General features: G+C 41.6%; 2 protein-coding genes and 1 long non-coding RNA gene across 5 annotated transcripts; 1 reads left to right on the forward strand and 2 right to left on the reverse strand.

The window, feature by feature from the left end:
* Nucleotides 1–997: 997 nt before the first annotated feature.
* LOC109531419 (elongation of very long chain fatty acids protein 4-like) lies at nt 998–10,644 on the reverse strand. Its single transcript, XM_019895707.1, has 7 exons — nt 10,358–10,644; nt 9,477–9,553; nt 4,919–5,106; nt 4,637–4,717; nt 4,034–4,205; nt 3,683–3,810; nt 998–2,250 (listed from the first exon to the last, which is right to left on the reverse strand). The coding sequence occupies exons 2-7, from the start codon at nt 9,541–9,543 to the stop codon at nt 1,930–1,932; spliced, it is 957 nt and encodes a 318-aa protein (XP_019751266.1). The 5' UTR covers nt 9,544–9,553; nt 10,358–10,644; the 3' UTR covers nt 998–1,929.
* LOC109531420 (uncharacterized) lies at nt 2,662–3,190 on the reverse strand. Its single transcript, XR_002171175.1, has 2 exons — nt 3,140–3,190; nt 2,662–3,109 (listed from the first exon to the last, which is right to left on the reverse strand). It is a non-coding gene; the product is annotated as an uncharacterized LOC109531420 (long non-coding RNA).
* Nucleotides 10,645–11,592: 948 nt separating the features above from the next.
* prelid3a (PRELI domain containing 3A) lies at nt 11,593–18,333 on the forward strand. Of its 3 annotated transcripts, none has more exons than XM_019895699.1 (7): nt 11,593–12,050; nt 13,057–13,225; nt 13,316–13,405; nt 16,288–16,361; nt 16,934–17,036; nt 17,156–17,230; nt 17,326–18,333. In XM_019895699.1, exons 1-6 carry the CDS (start codon nt 12,019–12,021, stop codon nt 17,213–17,215), a joined length of 528 nt encoding a protein of 175 aa, XP_019751258.1. In that variant the 5' UTR covers nt 11,593–12,018; the 3' UTR covers nt 17,216–17,230; nt 17,326–18,333. The 3 variants fall into 3 exon arrangements, with proteins under 3 accessions (XP_019751258.1, XP_019751259.1, XP_019751260.1); XM_019895700.1 differs by having other exon boundaries at nt 11,599–12,050; nt 16,291–16,361; XM_019895701.1 differs by lacking the exon at nt 11,593–12,050 and adding an exon at nt 12,057–12,611.
* The last annotated feature ends 753 nt before the right edge of the window (nt 18,334–19,086 follow it).

Consider the following 19,086-nt stretch of genomic DNA (forward strand, 5'->3'; position numbering starts at 1 on the left):
CTCTCAGATCTCAAGGCTAATTTTACTTGCAAGGCTGTTCCCAAAATGCAATCGGAGCTTACAGTAAGTATTGAGTAGCAAACTTGTGTTTTTCCAAAGTGATGAAGCTTTTGCATCTCATTGTACTAACTTAAATTGCATATCACGGCAGACATCTCAAAATACATAGTCTTCTGGGGGCTAAGCATATATTAATACATTTTGGTAGAGAGGAATATAGGCCTACTGTCACATAGGTTATGTTATCGGGCATCCTTCTAATTCCCTTGAACAACCAAGATTGAACTTTTGAACTCTTTATAATTTCTATTATCTAGTCCAGTTAAAGTCCAGGGGAGGAAGCCCCATCATAGTAAAGAGTATACGAATGTGATGTGTGTAGTTCTTCATAGCCTCTTCATTTTGCTCTCAAAGTGCACGGAATTGATGGATTTTTAACAGAATGTAGAAAAAAATTCTCCCGGGGGGGCATGCCCCCGGACCCCCCTAAAGGGGCTGTGTTCCCCTTGGGGCTAAGCCCCCCTTGTTCTTGAAACCTAGTGACGCCCCTGTGTAATACAATGGAAATCCATTATTTTTTTCCTTTCTTTCTTTTCCTTCTTTTTGTGAAACCAGCATTCAGTTTAATTTAAGAGTTCAAATTTATATTGTACTTAAAAAAAAAAAAAGAAACACACACAAAAGCAAGGTGGCCACATTTCCAAGCCAACAAACAAGCTGGGAGCAGAGTACAAAAGATCACAACATAATATATAACACAAATACATGACAAGCATTCTCAGTGAGATAATAAAAAAAGATCAGTATGTACACGGAAAGTGAAAAATATGAAAAAAATAAAACAAACGTATCGATTAATCAAAATGGGGGATGTGGGGAATGCCACTTTACACTGGATGTACGACAGGCACAGTAGTTATTCTTCATTCGTGGTTCATATACAAAAATCACTGTAGAGGTTCACTGATTCTGCATAGTGCAATTGTCTTTTTTTTACATTTTTGTTTTATGATTGTTTACATTCAAGCCAGCTGAAGACATGGGCTAAGCCTGTAAATGTAAACGCTTTAATAAAACAATGTATTTGATCAAAATATGAAAAGAGATTTATGTTATGTCATAAGCTCTTTCTTAAAACAGGAACAGGACCCTTTGTGTACAACTTTTTAGACCAGCCTATGAGACAAGCGATAAAGTGATGATAAATAGAGACAAGGGCAAGCATCCTAAAATCAACATTATCAGGTTCACTTTGTCACATTACACACAAGTAGGGACATACAAAACGTACAATGCAAACAGAAATAGAATATTTTACACGTTTATATCACTATGAAACTTCCATAAGTGATGGAAGAATCGCATCCAACTTCAAAAGAATTTAAAAAAAAAAAAAAACAGATTTTACGTGCCACTGAATATTGACATGCTGTAGTTTCCCCCATATTTACTGCAGTATATGGTGAATAACACCAAAGATGTCTTTTGAAATGATGTACGATATGATGAGTTATGCCATGTTGAGTGAGGGTTGCATTATCATTAGCAAATCACCTATCATTGCCTTTAGAACGATTGATCAGCTTTATACGTGTGAATAACTGTTTGTGCATTAAAAACAAAAAAACATCAAAACCCTCAAGAGAATGTTAATTTCCCCTCAGACCAAGGCTGCACCACTTGGCAAAGAGAAGAAAGATTTGGATCTGACACGAGGATATTTTGGCCTCTTTGTGATAACAGTGGCCTCTGTATGACCTTTAGCATCTCCTATTAGCTAAACGACAATCCCTCAACACAAGCCATTCCGTCACGTCTTGAAATGAACACATCACACATTTACCCCGTCCATCATTCCTCAAATAAGGTCTTCTGCAGGCTGACACGATATAAACTCAAAGCAGATCTGGCTTACTTCACCCTCCTCCTCTAATCTCTTTTGGCTCTTCCTTTCCGCTTTCTCCTGCTAGTGTTTTCCTGGGGTTTGTCATCTTTGCTCCCCGCCGCCACGCCGTTGGCGGCCTTGCTGAGTCCATTGAGGGCACCGTTCGAGACGGCCCTGCCCACCTTGGAGGAGGAGGAGGCGTCGCGCCTGGGCTGCTGGCGGCGGTAGGTCTGGTAGTAGAAGTTGCCAAAGAGGACGATGAAGGTGATGGCGTAGCAAATGAGGGAGTAGTGCATCCAGTGGGGGAAGTCACAGTTGACGTAAAGGGACAAAGCCGTGTGGCCGATGGTGACGTGGAACTGGATCTGAGACACATGTAGAATGTCAGATTGCATTACACATTTACAGATTCATGACTACAATTAATAAAACTTAATTTACAATTAACATGAGATCACAGGCCTTTCATAAGGAAAAAACAGTGTCAGGCACAAAAATGATCATCTAATCAGCAAGCTCTGCAGGAGACTGGTAATGATGCTGATCATTTGAACCAGGTGTGTTGCAGCAGGGAGAGATGGAAAACATGCAGTTAAGCGGCACCCGAGGACCGGAGTTGGACACCTGCGATGTATGTCTGTGTGTATGGTTCACAGCAACTCTTCAAACCATTTACCCAATAATAATTTACCCAATGATCATTTCCAAGATGGCGTCATATTTAGCAGCCATCGGCAAGTGCTCTTCAAGAGCTTTGCTTTTTCTGGGGGGGGGTTGGCTTTTGTTTTATCACATGGTGTTTTAGTTGTTACAACGTGTGGACCCGATGTGAACCATTTTCAGTGTTTTTAGCCACGACATTCGTCAAAAGAGAAGAATCTGTGCTTGGTGGTTGCGCCTTCTCGGCAGAACGCGTGTCCCAGCATTGATTTTCATTGGGAGGAATGTTGGCGCTATTTGACTGTCGCCGCTGGACAGCCCCAGGGCACTTGTGTTTTTTGCACCTGTAATTGGCAGCATTTCTCACAGCCCCGTTTTGTTCAGCAGAGATGTCGGCGCGCTTGGAAAGTCTGTGCTGGTGCGTTTGAGTGGATGGCTATTGGAGCCGAGGACTGTATGATGAGAGAGGAACGTTGGCGCGGAGGACGGATGCGTATTTGTAACTGAGAGTCGCCACTTGGAATTGAATCGCATTTACATGGGACAGGAGAAGTGAACCAATCTCTTTTTTCATCAATGGACTGAACCAATCACTTTTTTTCGTCAATGGATGATACAGCTTCTTGTTTACTTTCAAGGACACTTTGAGTCTCTCCTCTTTCATCTATAGCTACTTCAAAAGACAAAGCGCACACAGGATAAGTGGTTAAGATTGCATGACTGTCCGTCCGTGTTTTAACACTTTTCAATGACAAATGGAACCCCTGTTTTGTAAATATAAATTTGTGTACAAATTTGAATTATTTACAACCCTTTACACACTGGAAAAAATTACTTAACTTTCAGTTGCACATATTTCAAATGTGGTCAACCACCTAATTTTCTACTCTTTTTCTCCAAAATATTCAAATATATTAGCTTAATATATTTTGATTTCCGCAACCAATGTGCGTGTCTGAATAAAGTAAATCCAATGGATCAGTGCAGCATAGAGCATATTTTTTTCCCTATATAAAGCAAAAAAAATCTAAATTAAAAAATGCTAGTTGGTGTAACACAAAATCTGAGTCACTGATGTTTAAAAAAAAAAAAAAAATACGACAAAGATCTGGGTCATGTAGCAACGAAGAATGTTACCATCTGGATAATGGTCAGGTACTTCTTCCACCACAGGTACTTTTGGATCTTCGGACCACAGGAAGCCAGGCCATAGTAGAGGTACATCAACACATGGATTGCGGCGTTCATGTGGGCACCAAAAAATGCTGAAAATATGTCAAAGGTTCAAACTATTGATCAATGAGTCTCGACCGTATGTATTGTCATCAGTTTTTGCTTTTGCAGGCACAAACCCAAACTAGGTACTATGCAATGACATGGCTTATTCTCTTGTTTTAACAAGACTGAGATCCAAATTAAATATGCTGGCGAGGGACATGGGGCAAAAGAAAAAGCCCGCCGTGTGTTGTTGTAACATGAGCTACTCACACTGTCCTCCTGCCACCCATTTGATGCCGATCCACCAGAGCGTGAACATGGTGCAGTGGTGGTAAACGTGCAGAAAGGTGACCTGGCTGAACTTTTTCCTCAGGATGAAAAACACCGTGTCCAGGTATTCGATGCCTTTGGAGATGAAATACCACCACAATGCCCCTGCCACCTGAGCGGGGTACAGTGAAAGACTCAAAAATGTATGACTGGATGACTTTGGTGTGGAAAGACCCGAAAGCCCGTACCTCACCCCCATCAAAAGTTTTTGACATGAACCAGAAGAGTGACTTTACAGATCTGTCTACTTGTGGTCTGTCTGTCATGTGTGCATTGTTCAACATTGTTCTACAACTATATCACCTGCGCTTTGGCTTCTTTGTTTCATGTATTGTTACGTCATGGAGAGAGATAACTGAAACTTCACATCCTGTTTTACCCATTTTTATTGTTCGGTTATTTTTAGCGTGAAGAGTACTTGTTTTAGAGTATCCCTTCCATGAACCCCTTTAAAAATTTGGTTCAATAAAAGAACATGGTAAATATATTGCTTGACATCACTTGCATTATACAGAATTCTGCAGATTGGCTCCTTGCACTCACCCTGACTTCATTGGGGTCGTCTGAGTAGTCCACCCGTTGACAAATGTAGCTGTAGCTTGCTGCCCGGGCTGCCATAAACAGCTAGTGGAACAAAATTTGAGATATTATCTGAGTCCCTCTCAGTTGGTTGACTTAACAGAAAAAGACAGACACTCCAGGGACTGGAGGCAAAGCATCCAAACAAAGACGGATACGCTCAAATGAGGCTTATCTAAATCTGTCATCAGAGATGGAATCTGATGACTTAAATGCATATTTTTTAAAAAAAAAAGGTATCCTTACCTCTTTGAAGATGAAGAAGTTGAGGAAGACCATACTGAAGTTGTAGACAATGAGTGTTTTGCGAAGCTGGAAGGGCTCCCTGTTCTTCATATATTTGGGCCCCAGCCAGAGAAACAACAGGTAGGATGCACTGATGGCTAAAGTGAGCAGGGGGTTGTCCATCAGGGGCCATTTCTCCACTCGCTTGTCTGCAAGAAACATTTAGAATATTGAACTGGCCACTGTACACACAAGTGCTGCTTTATTTTAAGGTTGTGAGTTGGGCTAGTACCTAAAAATACAGACAAGAGGGCAAAATGCCCCCGATGTTGTACATCCTATTATGGATCAACATTTTCAGGAAAAATATGCCTGTAAAGTTGTATGTCATTTCAGTTGTCTCAAATTACAGCGAAACAAGTATCAAGGGATTCAGTCGGAGTGCTCTACTTTTTCTGAATTAATAGACGCAGCATATTAAGCGAGTAAGCCGTGTCATCCTGAATTCGGTGGCTCCTTCAAAAACTGTGCTCCCAAAACCTAACCCGAGCCTTGGTTTAACGACAAAACTCGCGCAGCTAGGCAGAGGTGTCGTAAAGCCGAATGCAAGTGGAAAAAAGACAAATTGCAGGTCTCTTACCAAATCTGGAAAGGCTGCTGGCGTAACTACCAGATCACAGTAAAAGAGACCAAAAGAGAATATTAATCGGACCTTATTCAGGCTAACCGTCACAACCCACGTGTACTATTTAAAACCATCGATTCTGTACTCAAACCCCTCAGCCTACTTGCTCGGAATCTTCATCCGAGATGTGCAACAGATTCCTTCAGTTTTTCATTGATAAGGTTTCTACAGCTAGGACTCCTGTTTCAAATACCACATTTGACCCCTCTGTCCATCTTCCGTGTTCAGCTGTGTTAAATTCCTTTGAAGCTGTGTCCTTGACTCTTTTAGAGGATGTGGTTCGCCAGACTAAGCCATCTGGCTCCCCGTGTGACTCTCTCCCCCCGCAGTTCTTTAAGGAGGTTCTCCCGAGTATTGGTACATCGGTCTTGGCCATTATCAACAGCAGCCTCTCTTCTGGTATAGTTCCCCAACAGTTTAAACATGCTGTGGTCCAACCCTTGATCAAGAAACCTGGTCTTGATCAAGATGTGCTGTCAAATTTTAGCCCCATTTCCATCCTGCCTTCCATTTAAAAAAAATCTGGAAAAAGTGGTGCTTTCTTCGATGAACATAAAATCTTGAAGGTCTTCCAGTCAGGTTTCAAAACGATGCACAGCACAGAGTCAGCCCTGTTACGCGTTTCTAATGACATCCTCCTGGCAAATGACACTGGAAACTACGTGTGACTGGTTTTATTGGATTTAACTGCAGCATTTGATAAATTGGATCACAGTATTCTGTTGGCTCGTTTGCAGCAGTTGGTGGGCATTGGCGGAAGCGCTCTTGAGTGGTTTAGGTCCTATTTAGCTGACAGAACCTTTTGTGTCAGCCTTGGCTGCTCTGAGACACATATTGCTCCACTGTCATGTGGTGTACCACAGGGCTCTATTCTGGGGCCTCTGCTGTTCTCACTGTATCTGCTCCTCTTGGGTTCCATCTTAAGGAAACATGGTATTTCCTTCCACTGCTATGCAGATGACTGTCAAAAACAATTGTAAATAGCACAGCCACCTTATCTATATCTATATTTGTATTGCACTTAATTGAACTGTGTACATTGAAACTGAAACATTTATTTTTGCGAATGCAAACACTTTGTTTTTCTTCTTTCTACCCCCCAATTTTGCTGCTGGATACTGTAAATTTCCCCATTGTGGGACAAATAAAGGATATTTTATCTTATCTTATCTTATCTTATCATTAAGGCCACTTTTATCCTGCCTGGTGGAAATCAAAACCTAGATGGCACAACATTTCTTTAAATTCAATGAGAAGAAGACAGAAGTGATACTGTTTGGTCCCAGTGGCCCTTGTACATCGCATCCTGTAGACTTGGGCCCCCTGTCTCCTCATCTTAAGTCAACGGTCTCAAACTTGGGTCTTAAACTGGATAGTGAATTTTAAATTTGACCGGCAAATTGGTGTCGTTGTTAAATCCAGCTTCTTTCATCTGAGGCAGCTGGCAAAAGTAAAACCTCTCCTTTCTCATGAGCAACTTGAGACAGTAATTCATGCCTTTGTCACATCCCGGCTCGATTACTGTAATGCACTTGACTTTCGAGTCAGCCAATCCTTCATTAAGCGTCTCCAGCTGGTCCAAAATGCTGCTGCTCGCCTCTTGACTGGTACTCATAAGAGGGAGCACATAACTCCTACTCTGGCATCCCTTCACTGGCTCCCTATACATTTTAGAGTTCTTTTTAAGATCCTATTATTTGTTTTCAAATCTTTAAATGGCCTCACGCCACCTTATGTCTCTGAGCCCATCCGCCCTGACACACCTGCCCGGCGCCTCAGGTCTGCGGACCAGACATTATTAGAAGTACCAAGAACCAAACGGAGGCTCAGAGGGGATTGTGCCTTTTCCGTTGCTGGTTACTCTCTCTGAAATGACCTCCCACTGAACATTCAGCAAGCCCCCTCGCTGCCCATCTTTAAAACCCGCCTCAAAACTTACTTGTATTCTTTGGCATTTACTCAGCATGACTCAGACTTGATCTTAGTTTTACTGTTTGGTCCTTTCGACCGTTCTTGTTACTGATTTATTGCTTTATTGTTGTATATATGATAGTTGCTCCATGTACAGCACTTTGTATGCAGCGATGGCTGTTAGAAAGTGCTCTATAAATACAGTTGAGTTGAGAGTAGAGAGTTGAGTTGACTGCCTCTGTGTTTTTCTTTCTTCGGCTTTTTGTTGACAATTATTCTGAAGAAGCAACAGCATCAACAGAAGATGAATGTGTGAAGGGCAAAAACAGGAATATTAGCAGAAGTTACAAGAGCAAAACACACCTTAGTGTTACCATATGCATCAAAGATAGGGGTGTCTTTTGGTGTAGATACAATACATCTTTATTGATATTGCGCTTTCACAACAGCTGCAGCTGTAACAAAGCGCTTTACAGAACAGTTAACATAAAATAACAAAATAATATAACAGAACACATAACAAAACAGTCACGCAATCCTAACAACTATTTCAGCATACGCCTTGTTGTTTGAAGCAGTTATTTACTTAAAACTGGTTAACTACTTTTTACACTCGTGTGGTACGAATGTGAGGTGTGGTATGAATCTGAAATAACATTTCATCGATTTATACGGTGAAGGTGATGTTTATAGAGCAGGAATGCACAGAGATGGGCCAGTGGAGGAAAACACTACTTTGGGGTGCGTTTGATGAGGAATTATAATCTTAACATAGCTAAAAGATCAAAAAAGTTGAAATTGCATAATATAGTCCCTTTAAAATCAATCACAGGACAGAAACTTCTTTTATCTGGGTTGTCAACGATCTTAGAATCAATTCCGACAATTATTAAGTTTCTATTCTGGCTCTGCTCGATATCAGTGCGACTTTTGATGACTGATCATACCGTTTTGCTTCATCGCCATCTGTGGTATTCCCAAGGAATTCATTCTTCGAAGTTTCCTGTTTAATTTAGATCCGCTCCATAATTTTAACAGCATAACATATAGGACGGCACGGTAGCCAACTGGTTAGCATGTCCGCCTCACAGTTCAGAGGTGTTCTCCCCATGCCTGTGTGGGTTTTCTCTGGGTATTCCGGTTTCCTCACACATTCCAAAAACATGCCTGGCATCTTAAAGAAACACTCTAAATTCAGATTATAAAATAATGGAAAACATGCAGGACACCAGCCCTCGAGGACTAGCCTTGACACCTGTGATGTAAGGTCACACGTGATTTTCTTTCGGGTGGATTACAGAAAATGATGTGGCAGGCCGGATCTGGACCCCAGGCCTTGAATTTGACACGTGATTTAGAGTGTTCCATTAACCTGCCACACATATTTTTGGAATGTGGGAGGAAACCGGAGTACCGGGAGAAAACCCGCGCAGGCAAGGGGAAAACATGCAAACTCCACATAGGAAGACCAGAGCCGGAATCGAACCCTCCACCTCTGCACTGTGAGGCGTACGTGTGAACCAGTCGGCCAACATGCCATCCCCATATAAAATACTTTTATAAAAATTGCATATGAAATTTGCTGTAACTGCTGACTGAATTACGGTACATGTAGATCCTATATGCTTCAACATGCTAACCAGTTGACCACTATTATTATTATTAATATTATTGTTATTATTATTGTTCCATTTTCAACACCGCTTATTCTGAACAGTGTCGTGGGGTTGCTGGAGCCTATCCCCACTGACTTAAGGCGAAAGGCGGACTACACCCTGAATTGGTCGCCAGTCAGTCGCAGGGCATGTCGAGAACAACCATACACACCTACATTCACACTGTCAGTGAGTGGGAACCGATCCCACACTGCTCGAACACAAGTCAGGCAAGTAGACCACTACATTATCAGCGATTGATTATGATTAATGGAAAACCAACAATTTTCTCCGTTTGCATTATATGACAAAAACTCCTCATAATTACCTGCGATGGTTAAGGTCCATTTGTAGAATTGTATGGTGTCATTAATAAGATGTGTGACAATCTCCATGACTGATGACCTAAAATTAAACAAAACAGAGCAAGGTGGAATTTTTAACTAAAGATATGGAACATGAATCCTAAGCACTTAATGGCTTAATATTGATACAGTATGGTCCGGAAATCATGCTTGCTAACTGTGTGTCTGCTTCTGAATGATTAGTGAGCAGACCACGCCACAGACAGGCCACGGGCCAACCACGGCGGATGCTCTATCTATTCTATAGGCTTGAATGTGCACAAAGGCGGTGAGCATGTGCCGTGACAGAGCGTGTGTCAGCACATTTTTTCGGATAGAACATGACCACAGGCAGCAGACACGAGTAGGAAGAGGAGTAGGCGGAGAAGCGACCTGAGCAGGAGGAGAAAGAGGAGGAGGACGGAAGGAAGAGGAGGGGGGAGGAAGAGAAGAAGAAAGAACATGGACAACATTGAAGATTCACTTGGCCTGATTCATCCATCCACCCATTATCCAAAGTGCTTAAGGTGACACCCACCCCAATGACCCCATCATTAACACCCCAGGCAGCATCTTGCTGCAGCATCCGTCATCGGCCTCTTACTGCTTCAACGGTTCCCAATAAACCCCAACTTTCCAATAATTATAAAGCATATCGCTGAAAGTAATATGATAGTGAACATTTGCACTCTGCGGCATGCACTCGGGCCTTTACCTCATGAACGTTTCTGTAATTACTGACTTATAACCGTTAAGATATTAACGGCTTCAAAATCAAAACTGTCGTTATAACCGTGGTGTCCAACACGAATAACACAAAATGTCATTCTATCTCACCCTCTCCCCAAGTAAGGATACCCATTACCTCTGTGTGTTGTTTTTTTATCCGTCTATGATGACATTCAATGCAAGGTCATGCGACGTAAAAATGGTCCCTCCTCCCAATCGGCCGTTGAGCGTTTTTACTTTCTTCTCTTTCAATTTTTTTTTTGAGAATCACTTGCTCAGCATCCGCGGTGACTTAAATGACGATGGCATGAATGTGGCGTACAGCTGTAGCCTCCCTCTGCAGTCGGTTTGCCTAACAATTCTCCTGAACATTCGCAGCAGTTTCGTCTAGTGACCTCCTCACACATGGAAAAACATACTATTTAACTATGCTATCCACATTTCAAAATAAAGTAATAATCTGAAAGATGAACGTACAGAGAGCTATACTGTATTATATAATTTTATTTTTGCAAATATTCACTGATTTCCGGTTTCTGTGTATCTGTTATTATGAGGCGCTTGATTCGGCTCACGCTGGCTGCGTGAGGCGCGGACATAGTATACGGTGTGAGGATGGTGGAAAGATGCTTTGAGCATGCGCACAAAAGGAGGCGAATGCAGAACAAGTGCCTTGGTGACATCGTCCCCCATAACTAAGCACAACAGGAAATACGGCTGTTGTGCCATCAAAATCAAATTGGGCGTTTCTTCTATGCCGAACAGGCAGGCCACAGACGCAATTGATCCAACACAAAGTCTAAATGTGGTGTTTCAACCACGAAAGACAGTAAATTGTTGGATACTTACCAAAGTACACTTCACGCTGTGTGTGTGTGTGTGTGTGTGTGTGTGTGTGTGTGTGTGTGTGCGTGCGTGCGTGCGTGCGTGCGTGCGTGCGTGCGTGCGACTTTAATCAGTGCTACAGTAACACATTGTGATTGTGATTCATTGAAAACTTCAGTTCATGTTTTTTAATCCGAGTGTTTATTTTTTGGAATAATGTAAAATTTGTTGCATTAATTAAAACTAAAAATGTTCCTCCAATATCACTTCGCTAAAATGTATGAAATCATTTGGTCATTATTATTTGTTCGTCAAAAGAGGTTTATTTATTGTTAATAAAATAAAACATATGAGGAAAATAAAAAATGTAACGTACTTATTTTACAAAACAATTTGTGGTTTAATTGTAATTTTATTTCAACAAATAACACAATTATTTAATTATCAAAATAAACTACAGGTGTTTTACACATACACCATCACATCACCTCACAACTGTGAGGTAGAAAGCATTGACACTGGGTTTGTTGCTGTAAAATTCACGACATCGTGCTGCATTATTATCAATGGGTCTCACGGCAAAACTTGTATGGGGCACAAGACGTTTTATTTGGAAAATCCCAACGTGACTTGAGCATCTCGCTCAGGCTAACTTTACGTTGGATGGCAATAACGCTGGGCCGGCTTTTCTCCTCGTTTCCCTCCTCGTTGTAGCACATATTGTAGCGCCTTCTCCCTCCTGTTCCCGTCTCTTGAGGAACGGAGTGATCCGTTTGCAAGTTGTTCTTCTTCTTCACCGTTGATGCTCGGAAGGAAACGAGCATCTGGATGCACTGAACTGATGGTGGTGGTCATAGGGCCCAGTATACTTGCTGAGCATACCCGTCGCGTGATATGGTCTGCTGAACTCAGTCAAGCCAAAGAGGGTATTCTGAAGAAACAAGGTCACTTTTGTTAATAAAAAAAAAAAACATGAAGATTTGGAGCACAGAGCATGCTTTCAGGTACTGTTTTTGTTGGGTTTTTTTAAGAATTCCTCGTGAAACAGAGACCGCTCACTGGTGCTATAAGATCTGTGAGGGTTGATAAGATTCGTATGAAATCTGTGTAAACTAACAAAATGCGAAATACACGTCCATTTGTGTCATTTTTTTTAAAACTACGTTAATGGGGTGTCCGCGTTTCAGACATTTCATTAACGTAAAAGAAGACAAAAATGGAAATAGGTGTTTTTTCACAGGACAGCGACGATATTTGAACATACAATAGAACATAAAGTAAAGGACCACTTGTCCAGTTTTATTTGAATGGATTTGAAAGTAAACTCACTGGCCAGATTGAACTCAGTTGTTTATTATTAGCGCCGTATGGTGTACTGGTAGAGTATAGAAATTAGCACGTTTACCTCAGTGCGATTTTTGTTTGAATCGCGACGCAGGACTTCCGGCGAGGATTTTGCATTGTCTTCCCATGCCTGTGTAGGTTTTCTCCAGGTACTACAGTTTCCTGAGCACATTTCAAAAACATGCATGTTTGGTCAACCAGGGACTCCAAATTGTTCAAAGGTATGCGTGCCAGTGATCGTTTCATCTGTATGTGTCTGAATTAACCATGAATGTGAATGTGAGTTTGAATGTTGATCTATACTGCATATGCCCTTTGATTGGCGGGTGACCAGTCAAGCGGGAACCCCTCATCCATAGAGTCAGCTCGATTCGCTCCAGCTCACTTGTTGTAGCAAATGGATAACGTCTGTGGTATGGAATGCACACTGCAACACACCGAGAACCGTTTCTAATATTCTGCCCCAATCATGTGGTTTGCTGAAGTAACCAAAATATTACGAAGTAGAAACAGCCCAACGAAGTACAATCACAACAGTAAGCATATTGTCAAATGAATACCTCTCTGGCCCGTTCACCTCATTCCCTTAAAGAAAGTTTAAGTGGCCCACGTTTAAAGCAGGTTTGAGGAAACGTTTGTTTCCATGTTGTACTTGCTTGTGTGAAGTTACCCATGGGAGACGGTGATCAAGGCCGCAATGAGAAAGTACCCTAACCCCATGAATCCGCACGTGGTGGGTGTGGACGTGCTGGACCGCCGCCTGGATGCAGAAGGACGCCTGCACAGTCACCGACTCCTCAGCACGGAATGGGGCCTTCCGGCGATCGTACGAGCGGTCAGTGGTCACGCTATCACGATGCTCTGTTCACGCTACAGCTACTCTGAGACATGCGCTTGTTGTCATTTCTTGTTCTTGTTTTCGTAGATACTGGGAACCAACCACCTGCAAACATACGTGAAAGAGCACTCCATAGTCGACCCTGAGGAGAAAAAGATGGAGCTGTGCTCAACAAATGTAAGATCGTTGGCCTTGTTGAAAAGTGTTGAGGGAACTTCCACCTGGCCCTTTTATCCGTGATGCTTGCAATATTGTACTAACAGTAACTACCAGAAGACTCAAACAGTAACTACCAGAAGACTCTATATTCTCAGTTAAACTATTTAATGGATGCCAGAAAGATCAAGACGTGGCCGCGGAGCCTTTTTCTGCGGTCTAATCTGTGCAAAATATTTCCTATTTCTGTACTACCTGAGCCGCCCCCACACAGGAAGGCGGCTCTACTTCGCCCATGTGACAATGTGTGACTCGACAATCTTTCAACTAGAATTGTGTGTATGGGTGCAGAAAGATAGAAAGATGCCGATCCAGACTCACAGCGACAAAACTGCCTCAAATCACCTCTCTACTTATGTGCAAAAGAGCTCTACTCTAACATTGTGAAGATTTCAACTCTTTAGTGGGCAAAGAACCATTTCTTCAACCTTGATTGACATACAGTAAGGCATATATATTACATTTGAAAAATTTCACGGCACAACACCAAACAAAAACAACCTGTTTATTCACAGAAATATGGATGTTTTTTTTTTCTCCTCGATCTACTCACAAAAGTAGTTTCTCAGTCAGAATACCTACGACTGTTTAGGTGAACACAGAACTATTCTTGTATTACGATTCTTTACTCAGTTTTCTGACAGGCAATAGGTGGATACTCAATTTAATTGGCCCTCCTGCCATCTAGTAGGAGGAGCATTTTATTGTTCTTCCAGTCACTATACTGCAAATAGATGATAGTTTTGGCTCCATGATGTGAAATGGAATATACATACTGCAGGGAGTCACTGCTCCAATTTACAGTGTGTGGCACACATCTCTGTCACCCAGTAAAACTAAGCCCCAGCCAACTAAAAACGGAGAAATTATCACATTAAAATAAATATCAGTCATTTTTATGTAGTTAAACAGTAACTCATCAGTAAATCAAGACGCAGGTGTTAGCAATGATATTTGCCACTGGTCCGGTCCATTTTGGTTTTACAGAGACCAGTTCCAGAAAATCTGTATTGTTGTCTAAATATGTCTTGAATCGCTTCTACCTTAATTGTGTGTATTCTCAACCCAACTCAACTGTGTTTATAGAGCATTTTAAAACAACCACTGCTGTATATAAAGTGCTGTACATGGAGCAAATATCTTATATACAACAATAAACAATAAATTAATAACAAAGACACTAGAAAGCACAAAAACAGTAAAAGTAAGATCAAGTCTAAGTCATGCCGAGTCAAAAGCCAAAGAATTACAAGTGAGTTTTGAGATGAGTCTTAAAGATGGGCAGTGAGGGGGTTTGCCGAATGTTCAGTGGGAGGTCATTCCAAATTGTTCAAATCACAGTTAGCTTTGCACTTTGTCAGTGTTTCCCAACTTTATTGAGGCAAGGCTTGTGTTTTACATGAGAAATTGTCATGGCATCCATCCATCCATCCTCTGAACCGCTTATCCTGATGAACATCGCAGGCATGCCGGAGTCGATCCCAGGTGTCTTGGGGCAGTCGGCTGGGTACATCCTGAACTGGTCGCCAGCCAATCTCAGGGCACACATAGACTAACAACCATTCACACTCACAACACACCTAGGGACATTTTGGAGTTTAGTTAACCTACCATGCATGTTTTAGGAATGTGGGCAGAACTTGTCGTACCAGGAGAAAACCCACACAGGCATGAAGAGAACATTCAACCTCCACACAAGAAGGCCAAGACCTCTGCACTCTGAGGCAGATGTGCTAACCAGTTGTCCACCATGCTGCCCTCATGGCACACAATCAAACAAAAATGTCAGAAGAAAAGTGTATACCTTATACAGCGTAATGTCCATCTATCCATTTTCCGATCAGCTTATTCTCACAAGGGTCACAGGGCGTGCCGGAGCCTATCCCAGCCGTCTTCGGACAGTAGGCGGGAGACACCCTGAACCGGTTGCCAGCCAATCGCAGGGCACACACAGACGAATAAACATCCGTGCTCACACTCACACCGAGGGAGAATTTAGAATATTCCATTAACTTGCCATGCATGTTTTTTGGGAATGTGGGAGGAAACCGGAGGACCCGGAGAAAACCCATGCAGGCACGGGACGAACATGCAAAACCCCACACAGGAAGGCCGGAGCCGGAATCGAACCCTGCACCTCGGCACTGTGAGGTCGACAATGAAAAATAAGTTCATAGATGTCTTCAGGCCTGGACTATCATCAAATTTGTGAAACTCGTCCCTGTCAAGATACAGCAGTATTTATTGGTTGGAGTTTTTCGACATTTAGCGACGCTAAAATTGTGACTCCATAGGCAGGCAGCCATGAGTCCACCTCAGCTAACAGGCTAACGCCACTGCAGCTGTCAGGGATCAATTAGCGCTCCACCATTAATACAGCCAAGGGTAGCGGTACAAAATGATCATTATACCGACCTAAGATCATTTTATTCACTCAGTTTTTCTTCCTCATTCACAGATTGATTTGGATTTCATTTTTTAGTGTAAATCAAAGAAAAAAACGTAAACATTTTGGGGTATTATGTCTACGTCTATAGTTTACAAACATTCTGAAAAGGTCTGTTGGGAAAGCCTTTTAGAATTATGGAGCAGCGCTATGTACATCAGCACCATCTCTTTTAAGGCCTCCTCTACTTCAGGTATCCAGATGCAATCTCTGCTCTGTGTGGTGTTCTGTGTTGTGCTAAAGCTTGACTTTGAGATGCAGATCTTATTTGTTCTAATGGACATGGAACCCGGCAAGTAATTGGGGCATGACATCTGTTACAGTAAAATGCAGGAGGAAATACTGTAATTTAAATGATTCCACGTGTTGAGATTTAAGTGAGTGTTGCTTTGTCCAGCAGATTACTCTTACCAACCTGATCTCAGTGAATGAGAAGCTCCGATACACACCTCACCCAGACAACCCTGAGGTGTAAGTTTATTTCTTTTATATACAGTGATCCCTCGCTACTTTGCGGTTCACTTATCGCGGTTTCAGTGCATCACAGATTTTTCAAAGATATTAAAAAAAAAAAAAAAAAAGCGAAAATCCCGCAAAAGGTCCGCGAGAGGCAGCAAAAGTCAGCAAAACAACACCGAGTCACATAGAGCAACATATACAGTACTACATGTATACTGTATTTCATGTTTATGTTTACTGTATTTTGTTATTTATACACTAACCTAACCTAACTTATACGTGTGTGTGTGTGTGTGTGTGTGTATATATATATATATATATATATTAGTATTTAGCATTAAGTACGTTAATTACTCCAAACATTTACTTCGACATGCATGTATACCATTAAATTTGGCCTGATATATATTTTATATACTCAAACACATGTACATATACCTGTACGGGGGGTCCTACTTCGCGGATTTTCCTCTTTCGCGGGGGTTCTGGTCCCTATTAACCGTGTTAAGCGAGGGATCACTGTGTATATAATTTTTTGGGGGAGGGGAGTTGTTCTTTTGATTGACCTTTCCTGTGCCCCACAGCACCATCCTGACACAGGAGGCCATCATTACAGTGAAGGGAGCAAGCTTGAGTAGCTACCTGGAGGGCATGATGGCAAGGAGGATGTCTGCTAATGCAAGGAAGGTAACACTCACACATATTTACATCATTGCATGAATTTTCTTTGTGTAAAGGTCTTTTGCTTGACTTCATCTTAGGCTTTACCACGTACGACGTTTGTCCTTTCTCTTCTTTTTCTCTAGGGTTGGGATGCTATTGAATGGATTATTCAGAACACTGAAAGAGAAAATATTACTCTTTGACATCTACTACCTCTGGTAACTCTGCGCAAATGTCTTCTCCTTTGATAAAACATGTCATTTAGCATTACTTGTTTAATGCTCATCTAATTGTTAACACTTGACATTTGCAGGACCGCCACACCATCACGAGAGCAAGTGCTTCAGACTAATTCATGGAGGAGTCTTTGTGGACTTCTCACACCGCAAACGGGCTTACCTGTGGAGTACATGCCCGAAGAGTGATACTGGTGGAGGTGTGGTTCCAATATGACCAACTTCTGCTCCAATAGAAAAGGACTTTGTGTGCAACAGTATTAATGACGGAAAAGGGCATTCCTGTTATTTTGAATAACCTTGATCTGGATGACCATATGGATGTGATATGGAGATACAATCATGAATAATTAGTGACTGTAACACTTGCAGGTGAAGAGTCCTCAGAAAAAAAGATGCTTTTGACGTATTTAAAATCTACATCTATTTTGCACGATGGAAGTATGAGGAAATAAGTACGATGGTTGCAGGGTTTAACCCAGTGTTGTGTTCTCAGATGGCAAGGGTTTTTTTTTTTTTTGTTTTCACATTACGACAGAACACCAGCTCGTTTTTAACGCATCGTCAGGCAGTGGTACCTCAAATGCTTTGCGACTGAGATCATGGGTGAAAACCCCCTTTGAAAGGGATGGTACAATCTGCAAACTGCTCGGACTCATAACACTGCCTGTTTGAGTGAGTGTGTGATCACTGGACCCTCATGCCTCTGTACATGTGTTTAAGAACTACACTACAGCCCAGCCAAGTGATTGATGAACAGCATTACAGAGCAGAAAATGCTTAATACCGAATAAGTGTCAAGATTTTATTAGAACGTATACAAGCAGTGAATTGTGACATGATACACATCCTTTGCTAACGAGTTTATTTGTATGACTAGTGCAACAAATTATTTGGTGTAACATTTGCAGTCATGACTACATCAACGATCTGTTTACTGAAGCAGCCATTTTTTCTATGGTTATTTTCTTTCAAACGAAAATGTCAGGCTGACGTACTGCAGATGCACTGGGGGTTTTAAACTGCACACTAATTTCTGGTTCGGTTTTCATAAATTAAATACTGACTCTTGCAGTTCTAAATTTATCCAGAAGAGGGCACTATTCACCTTTGCTCATGCCCGAGAAAGGGAGGGGGGCGTTAAAAACACTTCTCTGCTCAATAAATACATATTGCTTCTCAAAGTTAACAATTTATTTACACAACCAGAGCGTTTATAGAATGCATTGCAAATACATGTACATCAATGGGTTGAGCAGTGCAAACAGAAAGCCTGTATCCAATTCTTGCAGTTCTTTCGAATCCAATTGAAACAAGCTGAGCTACGAACCAGAATTGTAACAAATACACAGCATGGTTCTTTAGTATGCAGGAGCCTTAGAAAAACAAGATGTTCCACACACTCTTTGCTATCCAAAAATATACCTGATTGTGTTCATAAACCGAATCAGGATCTGGAAAAATGACCACTGCACTGATTTAAACTTTTTCAAGAAGTAAGGCACACCAAATTGTACATATCTCAGCCATAAATAATTGCAATAGCAGCCACGGCAGAAAATAAAACACATTAAAAAAAATGTATCAAATCTTTATAAAAGTGAAAAAGTAAAATAAAAAAAAAACCCAAAAACGATGGGTGCACTGACACCCAGTTGCTTACATTTGACTTCTCTTCAGTACTGAAGCCTCTTGTACCAGCAGTGCCAAACCCAACAATACCCTGTGAGTTTTAAACATTGTACCCCCAATGTGGTCACAGTTAGCAAAAACAAATAAGTTTACAGATTGAGTCATACCCGACTAATCTTCCAAATTCCTGTGTTGAAATAAACTAT

This window comes from Hippocampus comes, unplaced genomic scaffold, assembly GCF_001891065.2.
Source record: "Hippocampus comes isolate QL1 unplaced genomic scaffold, H_comes_QL1_v1.1 scaffold387, whole genome shotgun sequence".
In the NCBI taxonomy this organism is placed as follows: Eukaryota; Metazoa; Chordata; class Actinopteri; order Syngnathiformes; family Syngnathidae; genus Hippocampus; species Hippocampus comes.

Bases quoted from the DNA above. Each gene is read 5' to 3' on its own strand.
- LOC109531419 (XM_019895707.1), bottom strand. From the start codon at position 9,543: ATGGAGATTGTCACACATCTTATTAATGACACCATACAATTCTACAAA. The intron at 4,718-4,918 runs GTAAGGATACCT...TTGTTCCACTAG, and splicing joins ACTTCTTCATCTTCAAAGAG to CTGTTTATGGCAGCCCGGGC. The intron at 2,251-3,682 runs GTAACATTCTTC...CATGTGTCTCAG, and splicing joins ACCTGACCATTATCCAGATG to ATCCAGTTCCACGTCACCAT.
- prelid3a (XM_019895699.1), top strand. From the start codon at position 12,019: ATGAAGATTTGGAGCACAGAGCATGCTTTCAG. The intron at 12,051-13,056 runs GTACTGTTTTTG...GCTTGTGTGAAG, and splicing joins AGCACAGAGCATGCTTTCAG to TTACCCATGGGAGACGGTGA. The intron at 13,226-13,315 runs GTCAGTGGTCAC...TTGTTTTCGTAG, and splicing joins TTCCGGCGATCGTACGAGCG to ATACTGGGAACCAACCACCT.